Genomic DNA, 27,565 nt, shown 5'->3' on the forward strand with positions numbered 1-27,565 from the left:
CTTTAAAATGCATTATCGCTGTTTTAAAGTATAATATCATTAGTTCATATTATAAAAGAAATGTCCATTCATTGCAGAAATAATTGGAAATAGGTTTGCTTTGTCTATCTTGGTGAGGGTGGTTTTGTTTTTTACTTACAATATTTAGTTATGGGAAATTTTCAACTATATACAAAAAGAGAGACAATCATATGTCATACACGCAACATCAGTATTACCAAGGCATGGCCAATGTTGCTTTATTTACACCTCCACCTACCCCTCTCTTGAAGGAGCCTGGGTGGTACAGTGTTTAAAGTGCTTAGCTGCTAACCAAAATGTCGGTGGTTCGAACCCACCAGCCACTCTGCAGGAGAAAGATACGGCAGTCTGTGTCCATAAAGATTTACAGCCTTAGAAACCCTATGGGGCAGTTACACTCTGTCCTGTAGGTTCACTGTGAGTGGAATTGACTAGGTGGCAGTGGGTTTGGGACCCCTCTCTTAATCAACATGAATCTCAGACCTGTCATTTCATCTGTAAATATTTCTGTGTGTGTGTGTGATAAGCATAATTCCTTAATATGATCAAATATTTAGTTGGTATTCACATTTCTCCAATCAGCCTCTACTTCTCTTTTAATACGGTTTGTTCACATCAAGAGCCAAATAAGGCCCATACCTTGCTTGATTGAAATGTCTCTTGGCTCTTTTAAACTTTGGATATTCTCTCTCTTTTCCCTTGTATTTTAAGAACTTTTTTTTTTCCTCTCTCTCTCTCTTTTCTTGTTTCATTCCTATAAAGTTTTCCACACTAAGGATTTTGCTAATTATATTCCTGAGTTGTCATTTAACATGTTCTTCGTGTGTCCCCCCTCCCCTCCAGTATTTTCTATAAAGTGATAGCTAAGCTAGATCATATTCAAGAATACTTGGCCAAGAATACTGAACAAATGGTTTGTAAGCTTCTGCCAGGCAGCACAGAATGCCTGGTTGTCTTCTTTGTGAGGTTAGCAGCCATTGACAATTGTTGCCTAACTCAAATAATTCATTAGTGATTACAGTATTCTAATTCTGCTGATATTTTTATATTTATTAGCTGGAATACTTCTATAAGGAGAAATTTTCTTTCATCAACCATTTGGTCACCTTGAGATACAGTTTCGTATATAGGAAAAGCAAGATAAATGTGTGTTTCTTTCCTTGTATGTACCAGTTGAGTGAATAGAAGTTGATTCAAAGGTGACCAGTTAGGTGTTTGTGTGTGTATATATGTGTGTTGTTATTAACTTATGGGAGGTTTGCTTTTAAACTTTCAAGAATGTTGGGCCAGAGGGTAAATTCCTAAGTTCAGTGGTTAATGGTTTTATGACTTGAATGACCAGCTACTTTGTTCTAAAAAGTCTAAAAAGTGTTTGCAGTAAAGAACTGTCTAGATCATTCATTCATTCAACAGATATTTATTGGGTACCTTATCATGTGCCAGTCAACTCAACGGCACTGGGTTTGTGTTTTGGATCATGTGCCAGACACTAGTTTAGCCACTGAAGATATTATTTAATAAAACAGACAATTATCCTTGCTTCTTGGTGTTTTGAGCACCATTTGAGGGTAATTATTAAAACACAGCATTTCAAAATTCCTGACCTGTTTACCTAGCTCTCTTATCCACGCTTTCAAATATGTCTTCCTTTCTACTAACTATACAACTTAAACATAAAATAGAAATCATAGAAAATGCCTCTTCTCTAGAGTTTCAGATGGCGTTGGGTCATGGTTCTCTGTCCTTCCCTGTGAGAATCCACAGTCACTTCTTGCTTACTTATCCATAAGGTTTAGGGAACATCTGTTGCTGTTTCTCCAATGACTTGGACTAATACATGCTCAAATAAATGAGGACATATTTTTTCATTTCTCAGATTGTTGTGATTATCAAATTAGTCTTGCTTTGTAAGAGGTGTATTTTAATTTTCATAGTTATTGATTATACAAATAATAATTGATGCTTGATTCTAAAAACTTGTTATATGAAGGTAACAGGTGATTTGGAAAGCAAATGACATAATTTTAATAACTTCTGAGAATATTAACATAAAGATGTTATCCTGAAAAAAGAATAACTTTCCAGAGCAGAGAACACTTAGTGTCTGTAAAAGATCAAGACTACTCTGTATGTATTTGTTTCAAAGTAATCTTATTTTATCTTTGCAGGAGCGATTGGTTACATGGGAACAAGTGCCTTTGTCCGAAAAATCTATACTAATGTGAAAATTGACTAGAGACCCAAGAAAACCTGGAACTTCGGATCAATTTTTCTTTCGTGGGGGTGGAACTTGCACAGCAAAAAAAGCGCAAGAAGAGATTTGGGCTTTAACACTGGGTACTTTGTGGGTCTCTGTTTCACGGATGGCTTAAAGTAACACCTATTTCCATTGATCCTAGGTTCTCACTGACTGCTTTCTCCAACTGTTCACAGCAAATGCTTGGATTTTATGCAGTAGGCATTACTACAGTACATGGCTAATCTTCCCAAAAACTAGCTCATTAAAGATGAAATAGACCAGCTCTCTTCAGTGAAGAGGACAAATAGTTTATTTAAAGCATTTGTTCCAATAAAATAAATAGAGGGAAACGTGGATGCTAAAATTACATGAATAGAAATCTTCCTGGCACTTAGAGTTTCTACATTATTGAAAAATGATGTTCCAGAAAGATTACTTTTTTCTCTTATTTTTACTGCCATCATTAACCTATTGTGGGACATTTTTATATATTGAATCTGGGTTCTTTTTTGACCTTTTTTCTTTCGATTCAACTGCATCCTTTTTTTTAAAGAGAGAATTAAAAAAATATAATTCCTGCATGTAATATATCTGCTGTCATCTTAGTTGGACCAACTTCCCATTTATTTATCTTAAAACTATCCAGTTACATCTTAATTCCATCCAAAGAAGATACAGTCTGAAGATAGAGGTGTACTCTCTACAATGCAATTTACTGTACAGTTAGAAAGCGAAGTGTTAAATGGAGAAGATATTTGTTTTTATTAAACATTTTGAGATTTAGATAAACAGCATTTTAACTGAATATCTAAAGTGATTATCTTTTTTTCCCCCCGAGTTAGTCTTACATCTTTTTGGGTTTGAATGAAGGCTTTACATAAAAAATTGTTAAAAACATGGGGGGTGGGTAATACGTGTATATAACATTCAATAATGTAATGTAGGTGTAGATTCCCAAATGCATTTGGATGTACAGATTGACAACAGAGTACTTTTTTCTGATGATTGGTGTTGAAATATGTGAGTTTGGGTGGCTTTTGACATCTTGCCTACCATTGCATGAAACATTGGGGTTTCTTCAAAATGTGTGTGTCATACTTATTTTGGGATGGGAGATTGTTTTCTTCTGTTTCTTTTCTGAGACTCCTACAGGAGCTAAATTTGTAATTTAGAAACATTTAATTTTGTTAATCCTGTCTGGGACACTTAAGTAACATCTAAAGCATTACTGCTTTAGAATGTTAAAATAAAATTTCCTGACCAAATTGTTTTGTGAAAATAGATGTGTTTGCAATTTGAAAATACCTGTTCAAAAGACAATACCACTGAATGCCATTTTTAAACTATATTATAAAATAGGTTTTTCTAATACAGGAGACCTACACCTTAAAATCTCCAAACTTACTTACATCTGGATTATCGAGTGTAGTGACAAAGTGAATGACAAGCCCTACTTGAATTAAATTGTGGCACAAAATCTGGTCAGTTTGGTGTACCATGTGAAAGTGGGGATGGGGTAAAAATGGTCAGCTAACTATTGGATGAACAAATAGAGGTTACAGTTTTCTAAGACAAGTGATACTAATTTTGGATACATCTTTCTGGAACTGCCCATAATGTGAACTTTTCCTAGAACCGCTGAGTTTCTAGTTAAATAGTTTGCTATGCAAATGACCACCTGAAACAATACTGTATATTGGTATTTTTAGAAAGACTCAAAAACAGCTGTATTTAAACCTTAATGTGCAGCTCATGCCATTAATAGTTAATAAGGTGTTTTCATTACAAAATATGTTCTCTAAATTGATGGACTCTGCATCCTATAATGTGGCATGTAAGGCTAATGAAGAGGGGGAAGCTTGCTTTCTTACTACCACTAAGTATGGTTGATATGAGCAAACAAATTTGATCAGAAGTTGGAGGTAAATCCTCTTTTTTAAGCCAAATGTTCTATTAAATATAATCCATTAGTGCTTCCATTTTCTGGTCCTTCTTACCTGCCTTTAAGATCTTATAAGAAAAGAAACTAAAAATCAACATTTAATTGCTTATATTAGGTAACTTTTTACTACATGTAAGGCACTTTTAACATAACACATAGTCTATCTGATGGAGTGTAAATTGGACAGCAGGGTTTTGTCTTAAAATGAAATTTGTTTCTCATGATATGAATCTTGCAGGTAAGATGCAGGGTTATTAAAGAATGTTTGGTTTAGCTGCTTTCAGGTGCACCAGTTCTTTCTACTAAATTGAGTGTTATTCGAAGTTCTTTGAAATCTGTAGTGAAAAAAATAACTTCCTGATTTACACATACATTAAGAGCTCCATTAAATGACTATAAATCACCTTGAAAAGTCTTCAGCAAATACGTATTGGTTAATAGCATCATAGAGGTGCTGAATGAATATGTGTGTGTGTTTGGAAGAAAATGTAATTCACAAATCGTTTAGTTCCGTAGGGCTCAGTTGTTGAAGAGTAAAATAGAATGTTATTTAAGTTAATTAAAGGGTGGGATTTTCTCGCCCCATTAATTTTGTGTATCTTTCATTTGTTAACATTATTTACTCAACTTACCAACTGATGCTTTGAACACTCTCGAAAACTGACTAAGGGATCAACTTTCCCTGTGTATCTATGATGCATGTTTCTCCTGAAATTTAACTACACTAGTAGTTGACATCATTATACATTATCCTAGTACAAGAGTAGGATAAGATGGAAATGTGATGCTGGAGGGATGGTAAAGCATTCTTTAGTATATCATGTTGGGCTCCTAGATTGTACTGGGTCGGCCCATAAATCAAGCCCCATAGTCTTAGAATTCATTATATTGTGCTAATATCTGAACCTAGTGAATGGTGTGCTCAGGTGTTTTCCATTGCCAGTGGATGGATCTCTTTATAAAGGTGGTTGCTGCAAATTCCAACTCTTCCAAAAGCCACTTTATTTAGGGTTTATCTCAAGTTGTATTCATTTTGATAAAGTTTTTGTTTCCTAAATGTTTACTAACCACCTTATGCCAAATGTCTTGCAAATAAATGTTATTAAAAAAAACTTCCTGAATTCTTACAAATGTAAAATAAGAAGTATATTAATGTAATTTGTTCAGGAAAAATAAGTACCGAACAGCTTTTGTATATTAATGCTGGGGGGATAAAAGCTTATTTGTAATCTATACACTGCAGTTCCATCTGGATTTTAAGCTTAGGTTGCAGCGTGGCTTAGTGCTTCATCCTGTTGATTTATTGGAACATAATAAATAGGAGTAGTGACATATGAAAACACAAGTATTCATTAATGTTTTATATCTTCATCAAAATTCCATAGTTAAGCTATATTTTAGCAATCAAGGTGTTTAAAAGGCCAGAGAAATGAAAATTTGTAGAGATTGCTCAATTTGGAAATGTGTACATAAATAGGCTAGACTAGACTTAGAGGTAGGGTAGATCAAAAGTTAACACATAGCTGCAAAAGTTTTTGTCAGATTGAAAATCAGTATGAGGAGTAGCTCTAGGGCATTATGAACATTTCCTAAAAGCTATTTGATTTGACATTTTTATTGGCACTGTAGACAGAAAAGCGCAAAGACAAAAGTAAACTTAAGTTCTTATTTCACCGTCATGAAAGCTGCCTATGTTGAAGTATTGGTGAACTAGTCTTGCTAAAAAATGACTGATACAGCAGTGTTGCATGCTTACCCCAGTTATCGATTTAAGTCATTTGAAAGTTATAAGCAAAAAATTAAGGCGAGGAAGAAATAACATGGGCTTTTATGTGAAGGGCAGCAGAGTGTACTTGGAAAGGCGGTCTCACTTGGGCTTTTCATCTGTGTCAAACTCGAATCTCTAAATCCCCACAGAGCACGGACATTCGTTGACAGAATTGGGAGGAAACAATTATTGCCGATGATTACTTCCATTTTGTATACACCCCTGGTTTGTGTAGGCCATCTTCCAGCTGGCTTTTAGTAGTAGAAATTCAGTATATAATGTATCAAAATCATTTGAGGTTCTAATCTAGTCTGTTGATTTAACTGACGTTGGATTTTTAAAAAGTAATAAAAAGTTAAATGTACTTCCCTTGGATGCTTTATTTCTTTCCTTTTTGAAACAGGTGAATGAAGCATAAGGGATAACCCACTGTTAATTGGAATGTATATGAAGAGATTACTAATAATTTCCCACAAGTAAAACAGGGGTCAGTAAACTTTCTGTAAAGAGCAGATAGTAAACATTTTAGGCTTTGTAGGCCTGTGGTCTCTGTTGCCAACTACTCAGCTCTGTCATAGTAGCAAAAAAGCAGCCACAGTGAACAGTACCTGGCTGAGTTCCAATATAACTTTATTTACAAAAACGGCCAGTGGTCTGGAGTTTGCCAACCCCGGAAATGAAGAATTTAAAATTTAAGGTTTCATTTCCCTCCGACTTTATATTTTGAAAAAAATTTTAAATGTACAAAAAAGTTGAATGTACAATAAGGTTTGCCTTTTAAAAAAATAATTTGTATTACCATCTTTTTTTTAACATACAAATTCCAATGCTACATTCAAACCCCACTGCCTTTGCCTAGCACTCATTGCTTTTTCAAAGCAGTTTCACATATTCCCACAACCACCCAGTGAAGCTGGCAGGGTGAAGAGTACATTTAAGAAACTGGGGCAGCTGAAGGGTCTCTTATTTTTAGCCCAGAAGTCATCAATATTAGAACCCTGTTGTCTTAACTGTTGCATCTGTAAAATGGGACTGTCACCTCTCCAGCTTTAGGAGCATATATGTAGAAATTACATTGAAAATCAGTGTTCTACACAAGTGTGAAGAATTTTGTTGTGTTTACGTCAAAATCAGTGGCTAATTTCTCCAGGTCTATTTGTACTTTTTCATTTCCATTTTCAACTAGCTAGCTATTTAAATCCTTGCCACCCTCCTTGGTTCTTCCCTCAGTTTGATTAGCTGCTTTGTTTGACACCTGTACTGGATAATTCCTGTTAGTCAAACAGTTGGTACAAATTTGGATTACTTCTGATACCTTTAATGAACACTTTTTGTCTGGTTGGAAAACAGGGCATAAGGGAATTTATTTTGCATTCAGCTTCTTGACTTCAAAGTGAGAACTATTAAACTGTTAATTACAATTTAACATTATAAAAGCGGAGAAGTATACCTACATTGGGACATCCTGAGCTAATGGTAATGTAGTCTACACATGTATTTAAAATTGTGTATGTAAAATCATTTTTATTCTCAGAGTTTGTAGCTTAAGTTGACAGGAGTTTCAGTTTTTAAAAATGGGGGAGATGGTTGTAGGGAGAAGTCATTTTAACTGACCAATGTCAAGGCTGTTCTTAGTGGCTCATCAAGCCATTAAGATTAGGGGACTTAATCTTAAGGCCAGTGAAATTGGGAGAGGATCTAGAGAATGAGACATGGGAGGTGGTTCCAAGTTAGTTTGTCAGAGAGGACTAGTCTGGGTTATAGACCAGTAGGGTAGAGCGGACATAAGTAGCTAAGTGTCACAAATGTGGTAGTTACTATAGTAGATGTTGGCATGAGAATGTGGGTTTATCAGGGTGTCCCAGGCAAAAACATGGCGTTGAGAAGCGGTAAGACTCTATGAGAATGCTGTGAAGTGTTCAAGGCAGGGAAGGGGGCAGATGGAAGGTAGATGGAGGGCCTGGTATGTTATCCTGAGGAGCTTGGGTAAAAATTTTGAAGGGCCACAAAGGTTTTGAAGTGATTGCTAAAAATTCTAACAGTATTGAATATTTTTAACTATCTTTTCCAAAATATCTGCTCAGTGGTCAGCAATGTAAACTACGGAATGAACCAGCAGATGAGTGTCTGCTTTATTCTGAAGGCTCTGCCTTGTCATGGGAAGAGATGATGATGTATAGTGGCCTGGAAAGGCAAATGAGAAAGCTGCCTAGGAGAAGTAGTAGTTAAGCAAAAAAAAAAAAAACCTGGGTAGACTTGGAGGGGTTGAAAGCGGCTGCAGAAGAATCTGGTCACTCCTGGTGTATGGGTGTTTATGTAATGACTCGGGTGAGAAGTGGACGACTAAGAAGCAGGGAAAGCTTGTATTCACTTGCAGGTTTTTCACAGGATCATGAGATTGGGGAAGGAACTACAAATAATTATGAATATAATTATACTAAATTAAAGCCTTAGGTCATGAAGCCTTTTTTTATTCTATATTTTCCACTAGTTTTTCTTTTTCCATGGAATTTAAATGTTAAAAATATTTTTAAAATTATTGGAACCTAAATTAGAGTTTAGCATATAAAACTAGTGAGTGAAATCAGGAACTATGGAATTGATAAGAAAAAAAAATTGTCCCTTTTCAGTTGTTCCTACCTTACCTTTATATTCCAATGAGCCAAATAATTTGTTTGATAGCCAAACTAACATCAAAACAGGGCTTCTGACATAAAACTAGGCAGCTTGCTTATCCAGGAGCACTGCTCTTAAAAATATTTGGACAAAGGGTGTTGGTAACAAGACCTGGCAGCTAGTTGCCAGTTGGGGGTTAGAAGCAGTAAAAGCTCACAACCTCCATGTCTACACAAGAAGTCGCCTCTAATGCCTGTTTTCCAGAGGCATTCCCTGCTAATGAGGAAGCCAGTTGGCTGTTTGCCTAGTGCCATCTGGAGACCTGGAAGTGTCACAGAAGTTTGTCAGGACTTTTAGATGTTGACTCTATGGACTTGTCTACTGACAGGTGGTGACCTTCACTGGGGTGAATGCAGAGAACTGTGGCGTTGGGTTTGACTCCTTCCAACAGAAATGCTGTTCAGCCCCATTCCACACCTATCACCTAAATGCTGGCCACTTGGCCTTCCCTGCCATTTGGTGGGACCCATTCCCTCCCAAATTCCTTCCTTCTTGCCTGCTAGTTCCTAGCCAGATCTTACTGCCTAATCTGGCTTCATCCTGTATGTGCTCATTTGACGAAAACTCAGACTGAAGCAGGGTCAACCCCTTGCATTTCTTTGTAGGAGCCAAGACAAAGTATCCAGTAACATCCTTTCCATGGTTAACTTTTAAGCCTGCATGGGTTTTAAGGATGTATTATCCTAGTTAATAGATGAGAAAAGGGATGATTGTAATGCAAGAGCTGGGTATAAAGCCCTGCTCTGGGGTCCCTATGGACTGTCTTGTCATTAGAGGCTGTGAAGCCATGTAGAAACCCAAAAGAGAAATTTAGACCATATTTCTTTTGGCAGTTTATAGAAGATTCTACTGGGTGTGATGCTGAAAATCTCTACACGTTGGTTTCATTTTTTCTTGATTAGGGCAACTTTGCATAAAAGGTCTTTGAAAAGCTTCATGGTAACAATACTTCTTATGTCTGTAAATCAAAATGGTTCCGTTCTGACAGTTTTTATATTTGAAGTACAACATAGGAGTGAGTTTCAAATGCCTCTTATTTTCCTGAATTATTTGGGCATTTTTGGGGGGGGGGGGCTAGCATTTGTTTTTGATGGCAAAAAGTAATTAGACTTTATAAATTGATCATTTTTATTCCATCAAGTTAATGGTGAGTGGCTTATTTAATAACACGTCTGCACTTTAACACCAGTAGCACATACAGCTGTTCATTTGTCACCCTTTCTACCTGTATGAAGTATCTTAGACTGTTTTACTAAAGGATAGGGTCGCCTGGAGGGGAAACCCATCATTTTGAATCATTCTTCCTCACACAGGACTCAACCACTACGTCAGATTAGGTGGGTACCGCAGCAGGCGCCCTTCATGGCTGGAAGAGGGGAAGAGAGTTAGAAGACGGACAGAAAACGCCTGTTGAGAAAGCTGAGAGTCGAAATCCTGACTTGTTCTGCGCTGAAAGGGACCTGAGAGACAATTCACTTGCCAGCAGAGCAGCGGTTGTCCGGAAGCCCCTAGCGAGTTGGTTGCGACGCGGGCCGCTCACCTCGGGCTCCTGGTGCTGCGCTCCGAGCTGTAACCGCAGCTGCCTGCCCCAGTCCACGTGTGCATCGGGGAGTTGTAAAGTGAGTTATGAGAATAAAACACGTGGAAAAGTCGAGCCTTGATCCTCGGCAGGAGCGTCGTCGGGAGCTGGAAGCCGGGGTGGCGCCCGGAGAAGGGTGCCCCCAGCTCGGTGGGAGCGCGGGAGACCCCGGGCCCTTGCCTTCAGCATCTTCGCTTCGCTCCCCTTCCTCCGAAGTTGTGGAGGTGCCGGGAAGAGGAGGGGCCTCGCCTCGGGCGCCCGAGTGATTGGCTGCCCGAGGGCCCGGGCGAGGGCTGTGTGGTCCAGCCCGGGTGGAGAGGGGCGGAGCGGCCACTGCTCCAACCATCGCCGCCACTGCCACAGTCACAGCAGCCGCAGCCTCGGCCGAGGGGCTAATAGCTCCACGCGGAGGCTTCCTGGGGCGGCCCGACGCGGACAGGGGGCGCCGCGCTCTGCTCGCCCACGCCCGAGCCATGCCTGGCACCCGCGCGTAGTCTCCGAGCCCGACCCGGCCCGACCTACTGTGCGTACCTCGCCAAGCCGAGCTCTCCGTGCGTACCGCTGTCTCGCCCCCGTCGGCCCCCCGCGACCATGCGCCGAGCGACTGCGCTCGGGGCACTGGGACCACTGCTGCTGCCGCCCATGCTGCTGCTGCTGCTGCTGCCGTTGCCCCGCGGCGCAGAGGGGTTCGGGGAGCGCTCGGACGCCGCCTCGGACTACTGGACACCGGAGGACGAGGAAGGTGCGGAGCAGCAGTTGGAGCATTACCACGACCCGTGCAAAGCTGGTAGGTGCCGCCGCCGCCTCCCGGGAAGTCCGGCAGAAGTTTGCCTTTGAAATGCAAATGAGGTGGTGGGCAAGCCTGCTTTGCCGTCGGTGGGGCGGGTCCCCAGGGCTCCCCAGGAAAACAATGCCCAGAGGAGCTGCTTAAGTCCGGCTCAGAGGCTGGGACCGCCCGGCCCGGGGTGCGGTGCGCTCGGGGTGGCGGCCCGGGGCGTGTTCCCCAGCCAGGGCCCGCCGCTGAGAGGGCCCTTCGGGCTACGGCCGGCCCGCCGTCTGACAACCAGGTGTCAGGACGAGCCATCGCCAGACGCTCGGGGCTGGAGCAGGAGCCGGGCTGGGCGCGGCGTTCCCAGGCTCCGATGGAGTTGCTGGCTCCAATTTCACGTCATTTATAAGTTTTGTGCAAAGTTTCCCAAGATCTTGTGGCTACTCTTGGGAAGAGAATTGAAAAAGAGAAAAGCTTCACAGCAGGCAAAAGAAGAGGGGTTGCGCGGGGAGGTGGGGGTGTGTTCGTGACTCACGTTGCTGCAAACTTCCCTGTCGCCCACTCCGCGACGTCCTGGCCTGGGGGTCGCCCTGGGCCGGCGGAGAAGGAAGCCGGCAGGTGCTCTAATCCCAGCAGGAAGCTGCGCCCCCCGGGACGCTTGGGTCTTTCTGGCGCTGCAGCTCCCGCTTCCCAGGAGCCACCAAGTGGCTCGTGCGTCCCGAGGAGAGCGGATTGCCAGCGGGAATCATTGAGGGGTCAGCTCGAAGGGCCCAAGCACATGTTTCAGAAAGAGCAAGGGTCCGAGGCAGTTCCCGGCGGAGACAGAGGGGTACTCACACTACCCCAGGAGATGACGGTCCCACAGGCTGGCCAAGCGGCTCCTGGCCTGTGGCCGGGGGCCCGCGGGTAGTCATGTTTGTCCCTGAGCTTTGTCCGATCCGTTTTCACTAGGTGGCCCACAGAAATGAGTGGAAAGAACACAGGTCGCAGCTTCTACTCGCATAGATGCTGTGACAGGCCAGGTGTGTTGGATGCCAGGAGTCAGTGGGCCCAGTCCTCACTCCTTGGAGTCAGCTCTCAGCCTCAGTTTCCTCATCTCTAAATTGGGCATAGTAATTATAGGAGGACTCAAATGGTTGATGGGAAAATTCTCTGCACATAGAATTATGATGATCTCATTGTAATTATTTTTTTTTTATTGCTACTACAGTGACTCTGGTCTAGGCTAGGGGCTGGCCAGGTCAGAGCTGAGGAAGACCAGGTTACTAGGAGGCTGGAGGGCCCTGGGGGCTTTGTGAGACCTGAGAATTTCATGAAGGCTGAACATCAGACCAGGCGTGATTTCTTACCATCAGGGAAGGTTCCCCTGGAACATTCACCTGTTGCTGTACCTTGTGTAGCTTCTGAGTTAGGATGGTGGGCAGAAGAGTTGGTTCCTTGGTAATTAGAAGATCACCACCTAATTCACGACCTCCTCACAGACCTAATTCACAACCAGGGAGAAGGGTCTCCATGAGCACTGTTGGAATGAATAGTGGCACTGCCCTGAAAAAAGAGGGACTGCGCCTGGGAAAATGGGGTGGGAGCTACAGGGATGGTTCAACCATTACCCTACCCTTGTCAAATCCTGGGCTCTGCTAGGTGCAAGCTGGCTCTGGGTGGCAGTGTGGCAGCTGAGGCCTGGCATACAGAAGGTCAGTTTGTTTAGGAAGGTATTGAAAACTCTGCTGTTGGATGACAGTATGCTGTGACTCCAAAGGTGAATCAGGTATAATAGGTCTGCCTGCAAGGGCTCCGCAGCTCCCTACCTCAGCCTTACAAAATGATCCTGTCAGGCCTCATTTTCTCCAGTAATTTTGAAGTGAGAGTCCAGGATACCAGTCAGTGCTAGGTAACTGGGGCATACCTGTTCTGTGCATGCAATGGGATCAGCAGGCAAGGATCTGAGAGATGATTTCCATGCATCCTCCACAGCCACGTTGGATCCTCCTAACCCATTGGTCTCCCCCTGGGCTTCACCAATGCTAAGAGTGGCCAGAAGAGGACGATGGCAAGGGAGAGTTGGGGGGAAGGTAACTTGCAGTCTGCCCATTCTCCTGGAAATTCCCAGACTGAGGAGACAGATTTCTGGGAGCCAACATGCAGCTCACCAATGCACTGAATCTCGGTGAAAGGCTCTGCTGAGAAACAGTGCATTTCCCGGACACATATTTGAACCAAACCTCTTGAATAGGATGCAGCCTCTCATCCTACCCCAGTCAAATCCTCACTCTCTAACTTTTTAGGCAGAGGTCCTTCTCCTAAGACCAGCCTCAAGGCTTTGTATCTAGAATACCTACCACTTCCTCCTCCTTCTTCTTTTTTTTTTTTTTGTAATCTTTATTGTGCTTTAAGTGAAAGTTTACAAATCAAGTCAGTCTCTCACACAAAAACCCATATACACCTTGCTACACACTCCCAGCTACTCTCCCCCAAATGAGACAGCCCGCTCTCTCCCTGCACTCTCTCCCCTCGTGTCCATCTTGCCAGCTTCTAACCCCCTCCACCCTCTCATCTCCCCTCCAGGCAGGAGATGCCAACATAGTCCTAAGTGTCCACCCGATCCAAGAAGCTCACTCCTCACCAGCATCCCTCTCCAACCCATTGTCCAGTCCAATCCATGTCTGAAGAGTTCGCTTTGCCACTTCCCCCTTCTAGAGTATGGGTTTCCATTCTGCTGAAGACCCGAAGTGCAGGGAAGAGAGCCCTGAATCTATGCCTGGCTTCTCAGTAGCTGTGTTACCTTGGGCAACACCCCTCCTCTCTGGGCCTCAGGTTCCTTATCTAGATGTAGGATGAAGATGTTGGACTTTGTTAGGGTTGCAAAATGATAGGCCCAGGGACCTCATTCTCTTGGTCCACAGGAGCCAACTTGCTCAGGGTCCGCTTCACACCCTCGTGTACTGTCTTGCCAGAGCTCACTTCACACCCTCGAGTACCATCTTGCCCCAGATCCACTTCAAACCCTTGCCTACCACCTTTCCCCAGGTCTACTTCACACCTTTGTGTACCTACTTCGTCTTATGGACAGTTGGGTTTGTGCCCCGTGGCTCTTTTCTGCTCAGTGTTCTGCGGTTCTATGACCTTTGGTTCTAGCCCAGCCTCTTAGAGCTCTTATTCCAGCTCTGCTATTTATAAGTTGTGTGACCTTGGGCAAGTCACTTAATTTCTCTGTGCCTTAGTTTCCTCATTTGTAAATGGGAATGATTCCTAATAGATTTCAGTGTTTAGAACAGTGGCTGACATACAGTTAGGTACTTTATAAACAGGCTTTCTTGAAGCTTTTTGAAAGAACATCTTCATGCTGACCTTTGAAGCAGGTTTTAAGCTGTAAAATTTAAATTTACTAGTAGACATTACCTGTAATGCTGTAACATGGGGTGGCCTGTTAATCAGCTGGTTGCAGAGTAGGAGTGAATCTGCGAAGCCCTCATGACTTGGAGATGGTATCGTGCATGGGCCTCCTGGGCACCCTCTCTGTCTAGTGGTCCATAACTCTGTCATTTTGTTTTTCATTTGATAGTGTAAGTGCAGCCATGGGTTTAATAGACACTAAATCACAAGACATCGTCTACCCACCATGTTTCTGAGAGCAATCTTTGCAAAGGTTCAAGGGGCTTCCCTGCCTGCCTTCTCTCACTCACATTTCTTTAATTGAATTCAGAGCCTGAGTCTACATGGTCTTGAGTAAGTACTTCACCTCTCCATCTCTCAGTCTCCTCATCTGCAAAATAGAGGTGGCAACAAAAATGCTTGCCTTGTAGGATGCCCATGAGGCTGTTTCAGTTCAATTCCTGTAAAATCAGAGCCTTCGACAAGGACTTGTATGAATAATTTATCTGGGAGGTGGTCCCAGGAAGCAGGGGCAAGGGAACATGGAGAGTGATACAAGAAAGGAGGACATCCAATAAGATGAGCGTATTAGAGGTAACTGCTTTAAGCAGTGGGATCTTGATCCCTGCCAGGACCTTTAAGAAGATTACAGAATGTTTCCCAGAATTATCTGCCCAAAAAATAGGAAGCTGGAGCATTTATCTAAAGGCTGCTGTCTTCCACTGTTAACTTCCTGTTCCAGTTCCTATTCCTGTGTAAGAAGCAATCCCGACCCAGTGGTGTAACAGTAGTCATTGTTGTTAGTTGCCTTCAACTCGATTTTGACTCGTGGCGACCCCATGTGTGCAGAGTAGACCTGCTTTATAGGGTTTTCAAGGCCATGACCTTTCAAAAGCAGATTGCCAGGCCTGTCTTCCAAGGCATCTCTGGGTGGGTTTGATCCACCAGCTTTTCAGCTAGTTCTTGTGTACTGTCGAGTCGATTCTGACAGAATAGAACTGCCCCGTAGGGTTTCTTAGACTGTGATCTTCACGGAAGCAGATCACCAGGTCTTTTCTGTGAAGAGCATCTGGTGGGTTAGAACTGTTGAGCTGGTTTTGGAAAATATAATCTGCCACATTCTCCCAGCCGTCAACATCCTCGCAGGTCCAGTTTGCACTTGCTCTTGGCAGGCCTACTGGGCTCTAAGCTTCAGAAAAAGTCCTCAGGCAGAAAAGTGGGGAGACATGCAGCGGATGCATGAAACTTCTCAGAATTGAGCCGAGAGGGTATAACTCAGGTCACCAAAATTGTCGACTGGTGACACGACATGAAAGTGCTTTGTAAATTGTAAAGTGCTATACAGCCTTTTGGGTTTATTACATACAAAGGAACTAGCTGACAACCAGCTTTACTTTTCAGCTGGTGGCTTGATAAATGCCAGGGCCTTCCTTACTGCAGGGACTCCATGTTTGTATTTGATAAACACAGTCAGTGGGCCCCAGTGGCTTGTGGCTCAGGAGCCAGTGGTGAGGGTGGTGGCCTGAGAGCTGTTTGGATTCCTTACCCACACTTTCAGACCTTAGTTCCGACTGGAATTTGGGACCTCGCCTGGCCTTGTCATTTTTTCCAAGACACAGTGGCCCTACCAGTCAGTTCCTGATTTTTGGGGTCACGAGAGCACAATGGATAAGTGCTTTCCTGCTGACCAAGAGGTTGGTGGTTCGAACCCAACAGCCACTCCGCAGGAGAAAAAACTTGGCGATTGGCTCCTATAAAGATTACAGCCTAGGAAACCCTATAAGGCTATCCTTTTCTGTCTTGTAGTGTCGCTATGAGTCAGAATGGACTTGACAGCACACAACAACACAATAGAGCCCTTTAGGACTGCATTCTCTGGGGCAGCTCTTGCCAGCAGCCCTCAGCTCCACATTGTTGATGCGAGGCTGGAGTGTCAAACTCCACAAGGTCAGAGATTTTTGTCTGCTTTGGTCTCTGCCCTGGGCCCAGTGCCTGCAGCAGCACCTGGCATACTGTTGCTGCTAGCTGCTGTTGTTGCTAGCTGCTGTTGAGTTGGCACCCAGCTCATGGCGACCCCATGCACAACGGACCGAAACACTGCCCAGTCCTGCACTATCCCCATGATTACCTGTGGATTGGGCCATTGTGATCCACAGGGTTTTCACTGGCTGATTTTTGGAAGTAGATCACCAGGCCTATCTTCCTAGTCCGTTTTAGTTTCGAAGTTCCACTGAAACCTATTCAGTGTGATAACAACACACAAGCCTTCACTGGCAGAGGGGTGGTGGCTGTGCATGAGATGCATTGGCTGGGAATCGAACCCAGGTCTCCCGCATGAAAGGCAAGAATTCTACCACTGAACCACTACTGCCCCCATGCTGTAGGTACTTAAGGATTTTTCCCAAACAAGGGAATGGTGACGATTTGGACACTGTGTGGCCTTGGTCCATGGCTGAAGGCACCTCCAAGCCTACCATCGGCATGGAGAGTGAAGCACACCAGTGCAGGGAGCTGCAGACAGATCCCCTGAAAGGACTCAGGTGGAAGTTGGGAGGTCAGGGAGTCCTGGCAGTGTTCTCTAGGGTTTCCATCCTTCGTGGCAGGGACAGGCGCCCTGGTTTCTTATGCACACGTGAGGCTCCTGTCTCCCTGGCATGGCCTGTCCTCAAAAAGAGCAGTCAGATGGTGGTTAAGGAGGCACTGCCATCTCCCTGGCACCCCTCCTCTCTCATGGGCTACACCCAGATCAGGAAAGCTGGAATTTTTACAACTTTATTTTCATCCCTACTTGTGATGTCCTTGCTGATTGGCAGGTTCTGATTTGATATAATTAAGATATTTCAAAGCTATTGAAATTAAATATTTGTCTTTCCTGCTTCACCAGGCAGGGGGACATCTAGTCCACCTCCATCTCCAAAATTTCATACCCACAGAGCACTATGTTAAGTCCCTAACTTTTACATCCGTGGAATTACGGAAACTGTTGATTGTTTTCCTTTCTCCTGCTCAGCCTTGCAATGTGATCAGTGCCTTGCATCCTTTCCTGGGGGAGGCAGTTGTGTCAGGAGAGTGTCCCTTAATCTTCTGTCCAGCACAGAGAGAGAAGAAGAGGGACAGGGCAGTAACTGTGTGAACAGCCCGCCACAACAGCCCCAGGTTTGCAGGGCACCAGGCACGTGCTGGGCTCTGCACTGGGTGCTCAGTATCTAAGTGCCAACCAGACCTCGTCCCTGCCCTCTGGGAGCTTCCAGCTCAAGGGTGGAGATAGCATTCTCAGCAGGAAGGGACTCCCAGATGGAACCGGAGTGTAGACAGGTCAGCAGGTCGTTCCATTGGGCAGCACCTCCTGTGGGAAGCTCTGGTCCTTTTGTTGATCCCTGCATTTCCAGCCACTCACAGCACTCCCTGACCTAGGCCATGGTTGTTTCAGTGCCTGGCTCCTCCCCAACCCATTGAGAGCACAGGCTTTGCATTGGCTTTGTGGTCCTGACCCAAAACTGGAATTAGGCTAACTTAGGTTTTACTTCCCTCTCTGTCACTTATTAGCTGTGAGACCTTGAGCAAGCCCCTCAGCTTTTTATAAGCCTCATCTGTAAAATGTGATTACTTCTTGTTGTTAGTCGCTATCTAGTTGGCTTCAACTCATAGTGATCTTATGTTTCTCAAAGCAAAGTGTTGCCGGGTCCTCAGCCATCTTCATGATCTTTGGTATGTTCGAGTCCATTGTTGCAGCTATGGTATCAATCCATCTCATTGAGGGTTTCCCTCATCTTCATTGGCCCTCTACCAAGCATGATGTCCTTTTCTAGCAATAGGTCTTTCCTGATGACATGTCTGAAGTAAGCAAGTTGAAATCTCACCATCCTCACTTCTAAAGGACATTCTGATGTGTTCAAACTTTGGTGTTTTGGCAAAGAATATTGAATATGCTGTGAACTGATGAAAGAATGAACCAATCAGTCTTAGAAGAAATACAAGCCAAATGCTCTTACTAGAAACACCTATTTAGCAGGCTTGTTGTTATGTGAAAGGCACTTGATAGTGTGCCTAGCAAATAGAAGCGCTCAAAAAATGTGAAATATTGCTATGATGACGTGGCCCCCTGAAGAACCTATCATGTCCAAAACAGTGTGTGGGTTAAATGGAACCCTATGGACAGCACTGCTTCCCATTCCCACCAGAGAGCCTGGGGGCTAAGAGGGTAGGCCCAGGTTCAAATCCTGGCTCTGCTACTTACTAGCTGTGGGACCCTGAGCAGCCTTGTAGGGTCTTAGTTTCCTCATCTATTGAATGTGGATACTAATATTTACTTCATAGGGTTATCCAGAGACTTAAACGAGTTAATGCAGGCAGAGCAATTAGAAGAGTGCCGGGCACATGGTAAACATTCAGTGAGCATTAGTCATTGCTTTTATTATGTTCATTCTACAGAAAGCCAAAGTTTCCAAGTGGCAGGAAACCAAAGATCTGAACGTCTAAAGCCACATGACGGTTTAAGATTTTTGTTTTCTATAAAAAAAAAAAAAAATTTTTTTTTTTTTTTTAATGATGCCAGTGTTGATAGCGCCTCTGTGTTGTTGTTGTCTGCCGTCAAGTCAATTCCAACTCCTAGCGACCCTATAGGACAGAGCAGAACTGTCCCATATGGTTTCCAAGGCTGTAATATTTACAGGAGCAGATTGTCATGTCTTTCTTCTTGAGGAGCTGCTGGGTGAGTTTGAACCACTAACCTTACCGGTTAGCAGTCAAGCTCTTAACCATTGTGACACCAGGGCTCCTTCAGCTCCTCTCTACCCAGAGATTTTTATCTGAACACTTAAACTTAACGTGACTCTCACTGGCTTCCCTGAGGATGGTGTTAGGTGGTGGTGGTGAAAGGGTGTGTTCTGTACCCTAAAAGTCAACTAGGTGTCTGGGCCCCACCTGAGGAAGCTGCCCCTGACAACCTTGGAGATGTGGGAGTGGTGCTGGGTCCGAGCCTTCACTGGCCCCTGGCTCCTGGCAGCTACTCCTCTTTCTCAAACAGTGTTCCCGTATCCTCCATGTCAAAACAGCTGAGGTACTGCAGGATTGGATCCCACACCACCTTTGATGGTGCAATACATCCTTCTCCTCATGGAAACCTGGTCAGGCAATCTGAATAGAGGCTGTAACTTCATAGGTCCCCGGATCTTTGTCTTCTCAGTCCTCACTGTAGTTTTCAAGAGGTAGAACAATGTTTTTAACTTTATGGTGATTTTATTTCTCTAGAGTTCTGGGCCACACCTGATGACTCATTCCCTTCTATTATATCCTTTAGTCCCTCAAACAAACCAAGAGATGATCTGGACATTCACAGGAGATGGTCTGAGTGTTCACAGGTCATGGTCTATACATTCACAGGAGATGGTCTGGGTGTTCCCAGGAGATGGTCTGGGTACTTCCAGGCCTTTGTACTTACAGGAGGTAGCCTGGGTGTTCACAGGAGATGGTCTGGGTGTTCACAGGAGGTGGTTTGAGTGTTTACAGGAGATGATCTGGGTGGTCACAGGAGATGATCTGGGTGTTCACAGGAGATGGTCGGGGTTCTCACAGGAGATGGTCGGGGTTCTCACAGGAGATGGTCTGGGTCCTCATAAAAGAGGTCTGGGTGTTCACGGGAGATGGTCTGGGTGCTCATAGGAGGTGGTCTGGGTGCTCACAGGAGATGGTCTGGGTGCTCACAGGAGGTGGTCTGAGTGCTCATAAGAAGAGGTCTGGGTGTTCACAGGAGGTGGTCTGGCTGGTTACAGGAAGTAGTCTGGGTGTTCATAGAGAATTGTCTTGGTTATTTACAGGAGATAGTCTGTGTGCTTTTAGGAGATGGACATTTGTAAGAGACAGTCTGGCAATGGAACCTGAGTGCAAACTATTTTATAGAAGAGAAGCAGTGGAATGTCCTGTAGCCTATTTTGTGGCACCAGGCAGGCCATGGCTTGAAGCCTGCATCTGCCTTAGCTAACCGTGTAGTTTTGATCAAGTTTCTTAACCTCTCTGAGCCTTCAGTTCCTCATTTGGAAAATGGGAATGATATCGGAACCTATCATGTAGGTTTGTTTAAGGAGTCAATGAGGCATTAAAAATTAGTTGTTTAACAAACAGTTATTAGTTGTTAGCTCTGCTTTTTACTATTATTACTCTTATTATTTTTCCCTATTTAGGGATTGCCCTGTAAGTCACAGTGGCCTGTGGATGCTTATCTCTTCCTTTCAGGGTTGTGAAGAGTTTTCCAGGGGTGCACAGCATGTGGCAAGTGACAATTTATTGCTCCACAGCTCACTCTCTCTCATCCATGAAGCAGGGTGAGATGACAGATAAACCAAATGCACAGAAGCAGGTTTCTCCCATATCCTCCTAGCCTGCTTATAATACAGTTCTGCCTGGATGCAAACAGCGACAGGAATCGTGCTTTTCTGCTGATTGGTTACAGACCTATCTGTGATCACGCCACCCGCTAGCCACTTCTGTCAATTACCAGTAAATATTCTCGAGCTCGCCTGCATGAGCCCTTGAGTGTTGATTTTAGCCCTGAGTCTTTGCCTCCTCCACCAGCTGGGCCACTTATCTCCCGGCTCATCCTGCAATTTGCGCCGAGCCTCTTCCCTTTCCTCCCACCTGGGTTACTGGCCTTGAGTTAATGTGAGTCCTGCTTGAGCTGGTTTCCCACAGGAACAGCCTCAGGTAAGCTTCCTTCTCAACTCTTCTTTCCCCTAGTCAATTCTCTTCCCCACTGAGCCCATGCCAGTTTCACATCCTCTCCTCCTTGGCTCAGAGGCTACCATGGATCACTAATTGCTGGGCTTCAAGGGTACAGGTACCAAATTAGTACCAGAGGCCACCCAGGTGCTGAAGCCAAAACCCGATTGCCACCCTGGACACCTGTCTCTCCTTCCCCCTCTCATGCAGTTCACCCCAAGTCCTACCAGTGTGATTTTTTAAATCCATCCTGAGACCATCCACTCGTCTCTCTCCACTGCCACCACTTGGTTCAAGCCCACACCTGATCCTGCTTAGCTCCTGTAGGAGTGCTTGAACTGGTGCTCCCTGTTGCCAGTCTTTTTTTTTAATGGAAATTCATCACGTTTTATTGTAATTATTATTATTATTGTGGTTTAGGTGAAAGTTCACAGTGCAAATGAGTTTCTCATTCAAAAATTTATACACAAATTGTTTTGTGACATTGGTTGCAACCCCCACAATGTGTCAGCACTCTCCCCCTTTCCTTTTCCACGTGGGTTCCCCACATCCAGTGGTCTAGTTTTCCTGTCCCTTCCTGCCTTCTTGACTTTGCATTTGAGCAGGTATTGCCCATTTGGTCATGTACACTTGATTGAACTAAGAAACATGTTCTTCACATGTTATTGTTTGTGTTATAGGCCTGTCTAACCTTTGGCTGAAAGGTAGACTTCAGGACTGGCTTCAGTTCTGAGTTAGCAGGGTGTCTGGGGGCCATAGTCTGCGGAGTTCCTCCAGTCTGTGTCAGACCAGTAAGTCTGGTCTATGTTTGTGAATTTGAATTTTATTCTACATTTTTCTCCTGCTCTGTCTGGGACCCTCTATTGTGATCCCTGTCAGAGCAGCCGGTGGTGGTTGCCGGGGAACCATCTAGTTCTTCAGGGCTGAGGCTGGTGGAGGCTGCGGTGCATGTGGTCCATTTTTCTTGTGTCTTTGGTTTTCTTCATTCTCTCTTGCTCTGGATGGGATGGGACCAATAGATATATCTTAGATGGCCACTTGCAAGCTTTTAAGACCCCACACCCTACTCACCAAAGTAGGATGTAGAACATTTTCTTATGAACTATGTTATGCCAATTGACCTAGATGTCCCCTGAGACCATGTTCCCCATCCCTCAGCCCCAGTAACTCAGTCCCTCAAGGTGTTTAGATGTGTCTAGGAAGCTTCTATGACTTTGCCTTGGTGAAGTTGGGCTTACTTCCCCTATGTTGTGTGTTGTCTTTTCCTTCACCAAAGTTAACACTTGTCTCTTATCTAGTTAGTAATTTCTTCTCCCCATTTCCCCTCTGCCTGGTAACCATCAAAGATTGTTTTTTTTTTCTGTGTGTAAACCTTTTCTTGGGTTTTTATAATAGTGGTCTCATACAATATTTGTCCTTTCATGATTGATTTATTCCACTGAGTATAATGCCCTCCAGACTCATCCATGTTGTGAGATGTTTCACCAATTCACCATTGTTCTTTATCATTGCGTAGTGTTCTATTGTGTGTATATACTATAATTTGTTTATCCATTTACCTGTTGACGGACACTTAGGTTGTTTCCATCTTTTTGCTATTGTGAGTAATGTTGCAATTAATATGGGTGTGCATATGTCTATTTGTGTGATGGCTCTTATTTCTCTAGGATGTATTCCTAGAAGTGAGATTGCTAGATCATATGGTATTTCTATTTCTAGCTTTTTAAGGAAGCACCATATTGTTTTCCATAGTGGTTGTACCATTTTGCGTACCTACCAGCAGTGCATGAGTTCCAGCGTCCCTGCAACCTCTCCAATATTTGCTATTTTCTGTTTTTTTGATTAGTGACACTTATGTCGGGGCAAGATAGTATCTCATTGTAGTTTTGATTTGCATTTGTCTAGTGGCTAATGATCGCAAGCATTTCCTCATGTGTCTGTTAGCTGCCTGAATGTCTTCTTTGGTGAAGTGTCTGTTCATATCCTTTGCACATTTTTTAATTAGATCATTTGTCTTTTTGTTATTGAGGTGTTGAAGTGTTCTGTTGATTTTGGGGATTAGACCCTTGTTGGATATGTCATAGTCAAAATTTTTTTCCCAGTCAGTAGATTCTCTTTTTAGTTTTTTGGTGAAGTCTTGATAAGCTAAGTGTTTAATTTTTAGGAGATACCAGTTATCTAGTTTATCTTACGGTGTTTGTGCATTGTTAGTTATGGTATGTATCCTATTTATGCCATATGTTAGGGCCCCTAATGTTGTCCCTATTTTTTCTTCCATGATCTTTATAGTTTTAGGTTTTATATTTAGGTCTTTAATCCATTTTGAATTAGTTTTTGTGTATGGTATGAGGTATGGGTACTATTTCATTTTTTTTACAGGTGGACATTTGTAAATGTCCAGTACCATTTGTTAAAGAGACTGCCTTTTCCCCATTTAAGGGACTTTGGGCTTTTGTCAAAGATCAGCTGGCCGTAGGTGGATGGATTTACCTTTGTGTTCTCAATTCTGTTCCATTGATCTATGTGTCTATTGTTTTACCAGTACAAGGCTGTTTTGACCACCATAGCTGCATAGTAGGTTCTGAGATCAGGTTGTGTGAGGCCTCCTGCTTTGTTCTTCTTCTTCAATAATGCTTTACTTATCTGGGGCTTCTTTCCTTTCCACATAAAGTTAATGATTAGTTTGCCACCTTGTTAAGGAATACTGTTGGTTTTTGAATTGGGATTGCATTATATCTGTAGATTGCTTTGGGTAGGGACATTTTTACAATGTTGAGTGTTCCCGTCCATGGGCATGGTATATTTTTCCATTTATGTAGGGCTCTTTTGGTTTCTTGTAGTAGCCTTTTGTAGTTTTCTTTGTATATGTGTTTTACATCCTTGGTTAGATTTATTCCTAAGTATTTTATTTTTTTAAGGGCTATTATTAAATGATATTGTTTTCCTGATTCCCTTTTTGAAGTTCTCTTTGTTGGTGTATAGGAATCCAGGTGATTTTTGTATTTTGATCTTGTATCCTGCTAACTCTGCTGAATCTTTATATTAGTTCCAGTAGCTTTCTTGTGGAATTTTTGGTGTTCTCTGTGTGTAGTATCATATCATCTGCGAATAGGGATAGTTTTATTCCTTCTTTTCCAATTCGAATGCCCTTTATTTCTTTTTCTTGACTTATTGCTCTAGCTAAGAATTCCAGCACAATGTTAAATAGGAGTGGTGATAAAGGGCACCCTTGTCTTATTTCCATTCTCGGGGAGGTGGGGAGGGGGATGCTTTCAGTCTCTCTCCATTGAGAATGATGTTCGCTGTTGGTATGGTATCGGTGCCCTTCCAGTTGCCAGCCTTTCTTTCTGCAGTCTGATTTTCACATTGCAACCAGAGTGATCCTTTTTAAATGAATGTTTATACAATCCTCATTTGGTTCTTGTAAAACCAGTTGCCTTCAAGTAGATTCTCACTTATGGTGACCCCCTGAGCATCAGAGTAGAACTGTGCACTATAAGGTTTTCAATGGCTGATTCTATGTAATAAAGGCACCTGTACAGCCTCAACTTAAAGGCTGTGCTGTTAAAAAAACAAAAAAGCTATTTTATACACCATTCTATAGTGTACCATAATTCATTTAGTCAATCTCTTGTTGGGCATATATGTTTTTATCCAGTCATTTGCTTCTTAAATAATGATGCTGGAGTCATCCTTGTAGATAAGTTTTTAAGTACAGCTTTATTTTCTTAGAATAAATTCTTAGAAGAATTGCAGGGCCAAAAACATAGATGCTTTTAGGGCTTGTGATAGTTATTTTTGAATTGCTCTTCAAAAAGTTTTACTCCTTTACACTCCATCAATATCAATTGATTATGTTGTTGTCGTAGTTAGGTACCATCGAGTTGGTTCTGACTCACAGCGACCCTATGCACAACAGAACGAAACACTGCCCAGTCCTGCACCATCCTTACAATCGTTATGCTTGAGCTCATTGTTGCTGCCATTGTGTCAGTGCACCTCATTGAGGGTGTTCCTCTTTTCCACTGACCCTGTACTTTGCCAAGCATGATGTCCTTCTCCAGGGACTGATCCCTCCTGACAGCATGTCCAAAGTATGTAAGATGCAGTCTTGCCATCCTTGCTTCTAAGGAGCATTCTGGTTGTACTTCTTCCAAGACAGATTTGTTCGTTCTTTTGGCAGTCCATGGTATATTCAGTGTTCTTCACCAACACCACAATTCAAAGGTGTCAATGCTTCTTCAGTGTTCCCTATTCATTGTCCAGCTTTCACATTCATATGATGTGATTGAAAATACCATGGCTTGGGTCAGGCCCACCTTAGTCTTCAAGGTGACATCTTTGCTTTTCAGCACTTTAAAGAAGTCCTTTGCAGCAGATTTACCCACTGCAATGCATCATTTGATTTCTTGACTGCTGCTTCCATGGGTGTTAATTGTGGATCCAAGTAAAATGAAATCCTTGACAATTTCAATCTTTTCTCTGTTTATCATGATGTTGCTCATTGGTCCAGTTGTGAGGATTTTTGTTTTCTTTATGTTGTATACTTTATTATGTTGAGGTGCAATCCATCCTGAAGGCTGTGGTCTTTGATCTTCATTAGTAAGTGCTTTAAGTCCTCTTCACTTTCAGCAAGCAGGGTCATGTCATCTGCACAGCACAGGTTGTTAATGAGTCTTCCTTCAATCCTGATGCCCCGTTCTTCTTCATATAGTCCAGCTTCTTGGATTATTTGTTCGGCATACAGATTGAATAGGTATGGTGAAAGAATGCAACCCTGACCCACACCTTTACTGACTTTAAACCAATCAGTATCCCCTTGTTCTGTCTGAACAACTGCCTCTTGATCTATGTAAAGGTTCCTCATGAGCACAATTAAGTGTTCTGGAATTCTCATTCTTCACAATTTTATCCATAATTTGTTATGATCCACACAGTCAAATGCCTTTGCATAGTCAGTAAAACACAGGTAAACATCCTTCTGGTATTCTCTGCTTTCAGCCAGGATCCATCTGACATCACCAATGATATCCCTGGTTCCACGTCCTCTTTTGAAACTGGCCTGAATTTCTGGCAGTTCCCTGTTGATATACTGCTGCAGCCATTTTTGAATGATCTTCAGCAAAATTTTGTTTGCAAGTAATATTAATGATATTGTTCTGTAATTTCTGGATTCGGTTGGATCACCTTTCTTGGGAATATGCATAAATGTGGATCTCTTCCAGTCTGTTGGCCAGGAAGCTGTCATCTATATTTCTTGGCATAGACGAGTGAGTACCTCCAGCACTGCATCCGTTTGTTGAAACATCTCAGTGGATATTCCATCGATTCCTGGAGCCTTGTTTTTCGCCAATGTCTTCAGAGCAGCTTGGACTTCTTCCTTCAGTACCGTCAGTTCCTGATCATATGCCACCTCTTGAAATGGTTGAACATCGACTAATTCTTTTTGGTATAATGACTCTTGTGTATTCCTTCCATCTTCTTTTGATGCTTCCTGCATCATCTAATATTTTCCCCATAGAACCCTTCACTATTGCAACTCGAGGCTTGAATTTGATTATAGTTAAAAAAAAAAAATCTTGGCTGGGTTGATAAGAGAAAAAAAAATTTGCTCTTTCTTATATTTTAATTTGTATTTCTTTTTCAAATGATTTTGAATATTTTAAAGAGTATTTTGGCCATTTGTATTTCTTTCATGATGTGCATTCCTGTTTATGTGCTTTTGCTTCTGTTCATGCTCACTTTTCTAATTGAATATTAATTTTAAAATATTTTTAGGAGCTCTTTATATATTAAACAGGAGCCCTAGTGTCATAATGATTAAGCGTTCAGCTACTAACCAAAAGGTCCGCAGTTCAAATCCACCAGAGGCTCCTTGGAAACCGTATGGGGCAGTTCTACTCTGTCCTGTAGGGTTGCTATGAATCAGAATTGACTCAATGGAAATTTTTTTTTTAAATATGTTAAGGACTTCAACCCTCTGTCATATCTGCCACACGTAATTTTTCAAGAGGAGATTTTTAAAAAGCATAAAGCTTATTCTACACTATATCATTGTTTGATTCTCATGGAAATATCATGTAATATTAGGTTAAATTGCTAGTTACAGACTGAAGTTAATTAGCTGTGTCCACCAGGGTCCAGTTAGGAGACTGAAACCACCCCCAGTAATTAGAACATGGAAAACTTAATATATAAAGAATTATTAACTAGAAAAAGGGGCTTGACTACTAAAGGATGTAGAGAGAACTCTAAAAAATTCAGAAATAACATATGTAGGGGGCAACTACTAGGGAAAGAATAAACTTGGAGGAGGCCACTCCCCTCCCCCAGGCTGAAATTCAGACTTCTTGGGAGAAGGTGTGGCTGTGGCCCCCTGGATGCTGGAGAAGTTTTCTGAGATGCCACAGGACAATTAGGCAGTGAGGTGTTGGTAAAACTCTCTAGGGTGGGTGCCCGTGAGTCCCCTGAACACCGCTGGCAGC

The 27,565-nt window shown here is 42.9% G+C and overlaps 2 protein-coding genes and 1 non-coding gene across 4 annotated transcripts in view; 2 read left to right on the forward strand and 1 right to left on the reverse strand.

The window, feature by feature from the left end:
- TM9SF3 (transmembrane 9 superfamily member 3) overlaps positions 1-3,065 on the forward strand; it is a 65,838-nt gene extending 62,773 nt beyond the window's left edge. For both annotated transcript variants that reach the window (XM_010589088.3, XM_064269520.1), the window contains one exon: positions 2,190-3,065. In XM_010589088.3, coding sequence (XP_010587390.2) covers positions 2,190-2,257 — 68 coding nt within the window. In that variant the 3' untranslated portion in view covers positions 2,258-3,065. The remainder of the gene's footprint in view (positions 1-2,189) is intronic.
- Positions 3,066-10,816: 7,751 nt separating this feature from the next.
- TLL2 (tolloid like 2) overlaps positions 10,817-27,565 on the forward strand; it is a 163,361-nt gene continuing 146,612 nt past the window's right edge. Inside the window, exon 1 of the mRNA XM_003409211.4 lies at positions 10,817-11,012. Within this exon, the coding sequence (XP_003409259.1) occupies positions 10,817-11,012 (196 nt within the window). The remainder of the gene's footprint in view (positions 11,013-27,565) is intronic.
- Positions 16,667-16,737, reverse strand: TRNAE-UUC (transfer RNA glutamic acid (anticodon UUC)). Its single transcript has one exon. It is a non-coding gene; the product is annotated as a tRNA-Glu (tRNA).

This window comes from Loxodonta africana, chromosome 16, assembly GCF_030014295.1.
Source record: "Loxodonta africana isolate mLoxAfr1 chromosome 16, mLoxAfr1.hap2, whole genome shotgun sequence".
NCBI classification, from domain to species: Eukaryota; Metazoa; Chordata; class Mammalia; order Proboscidea; family Elephantidae; genus Loxodonta; species Loxodonta africana.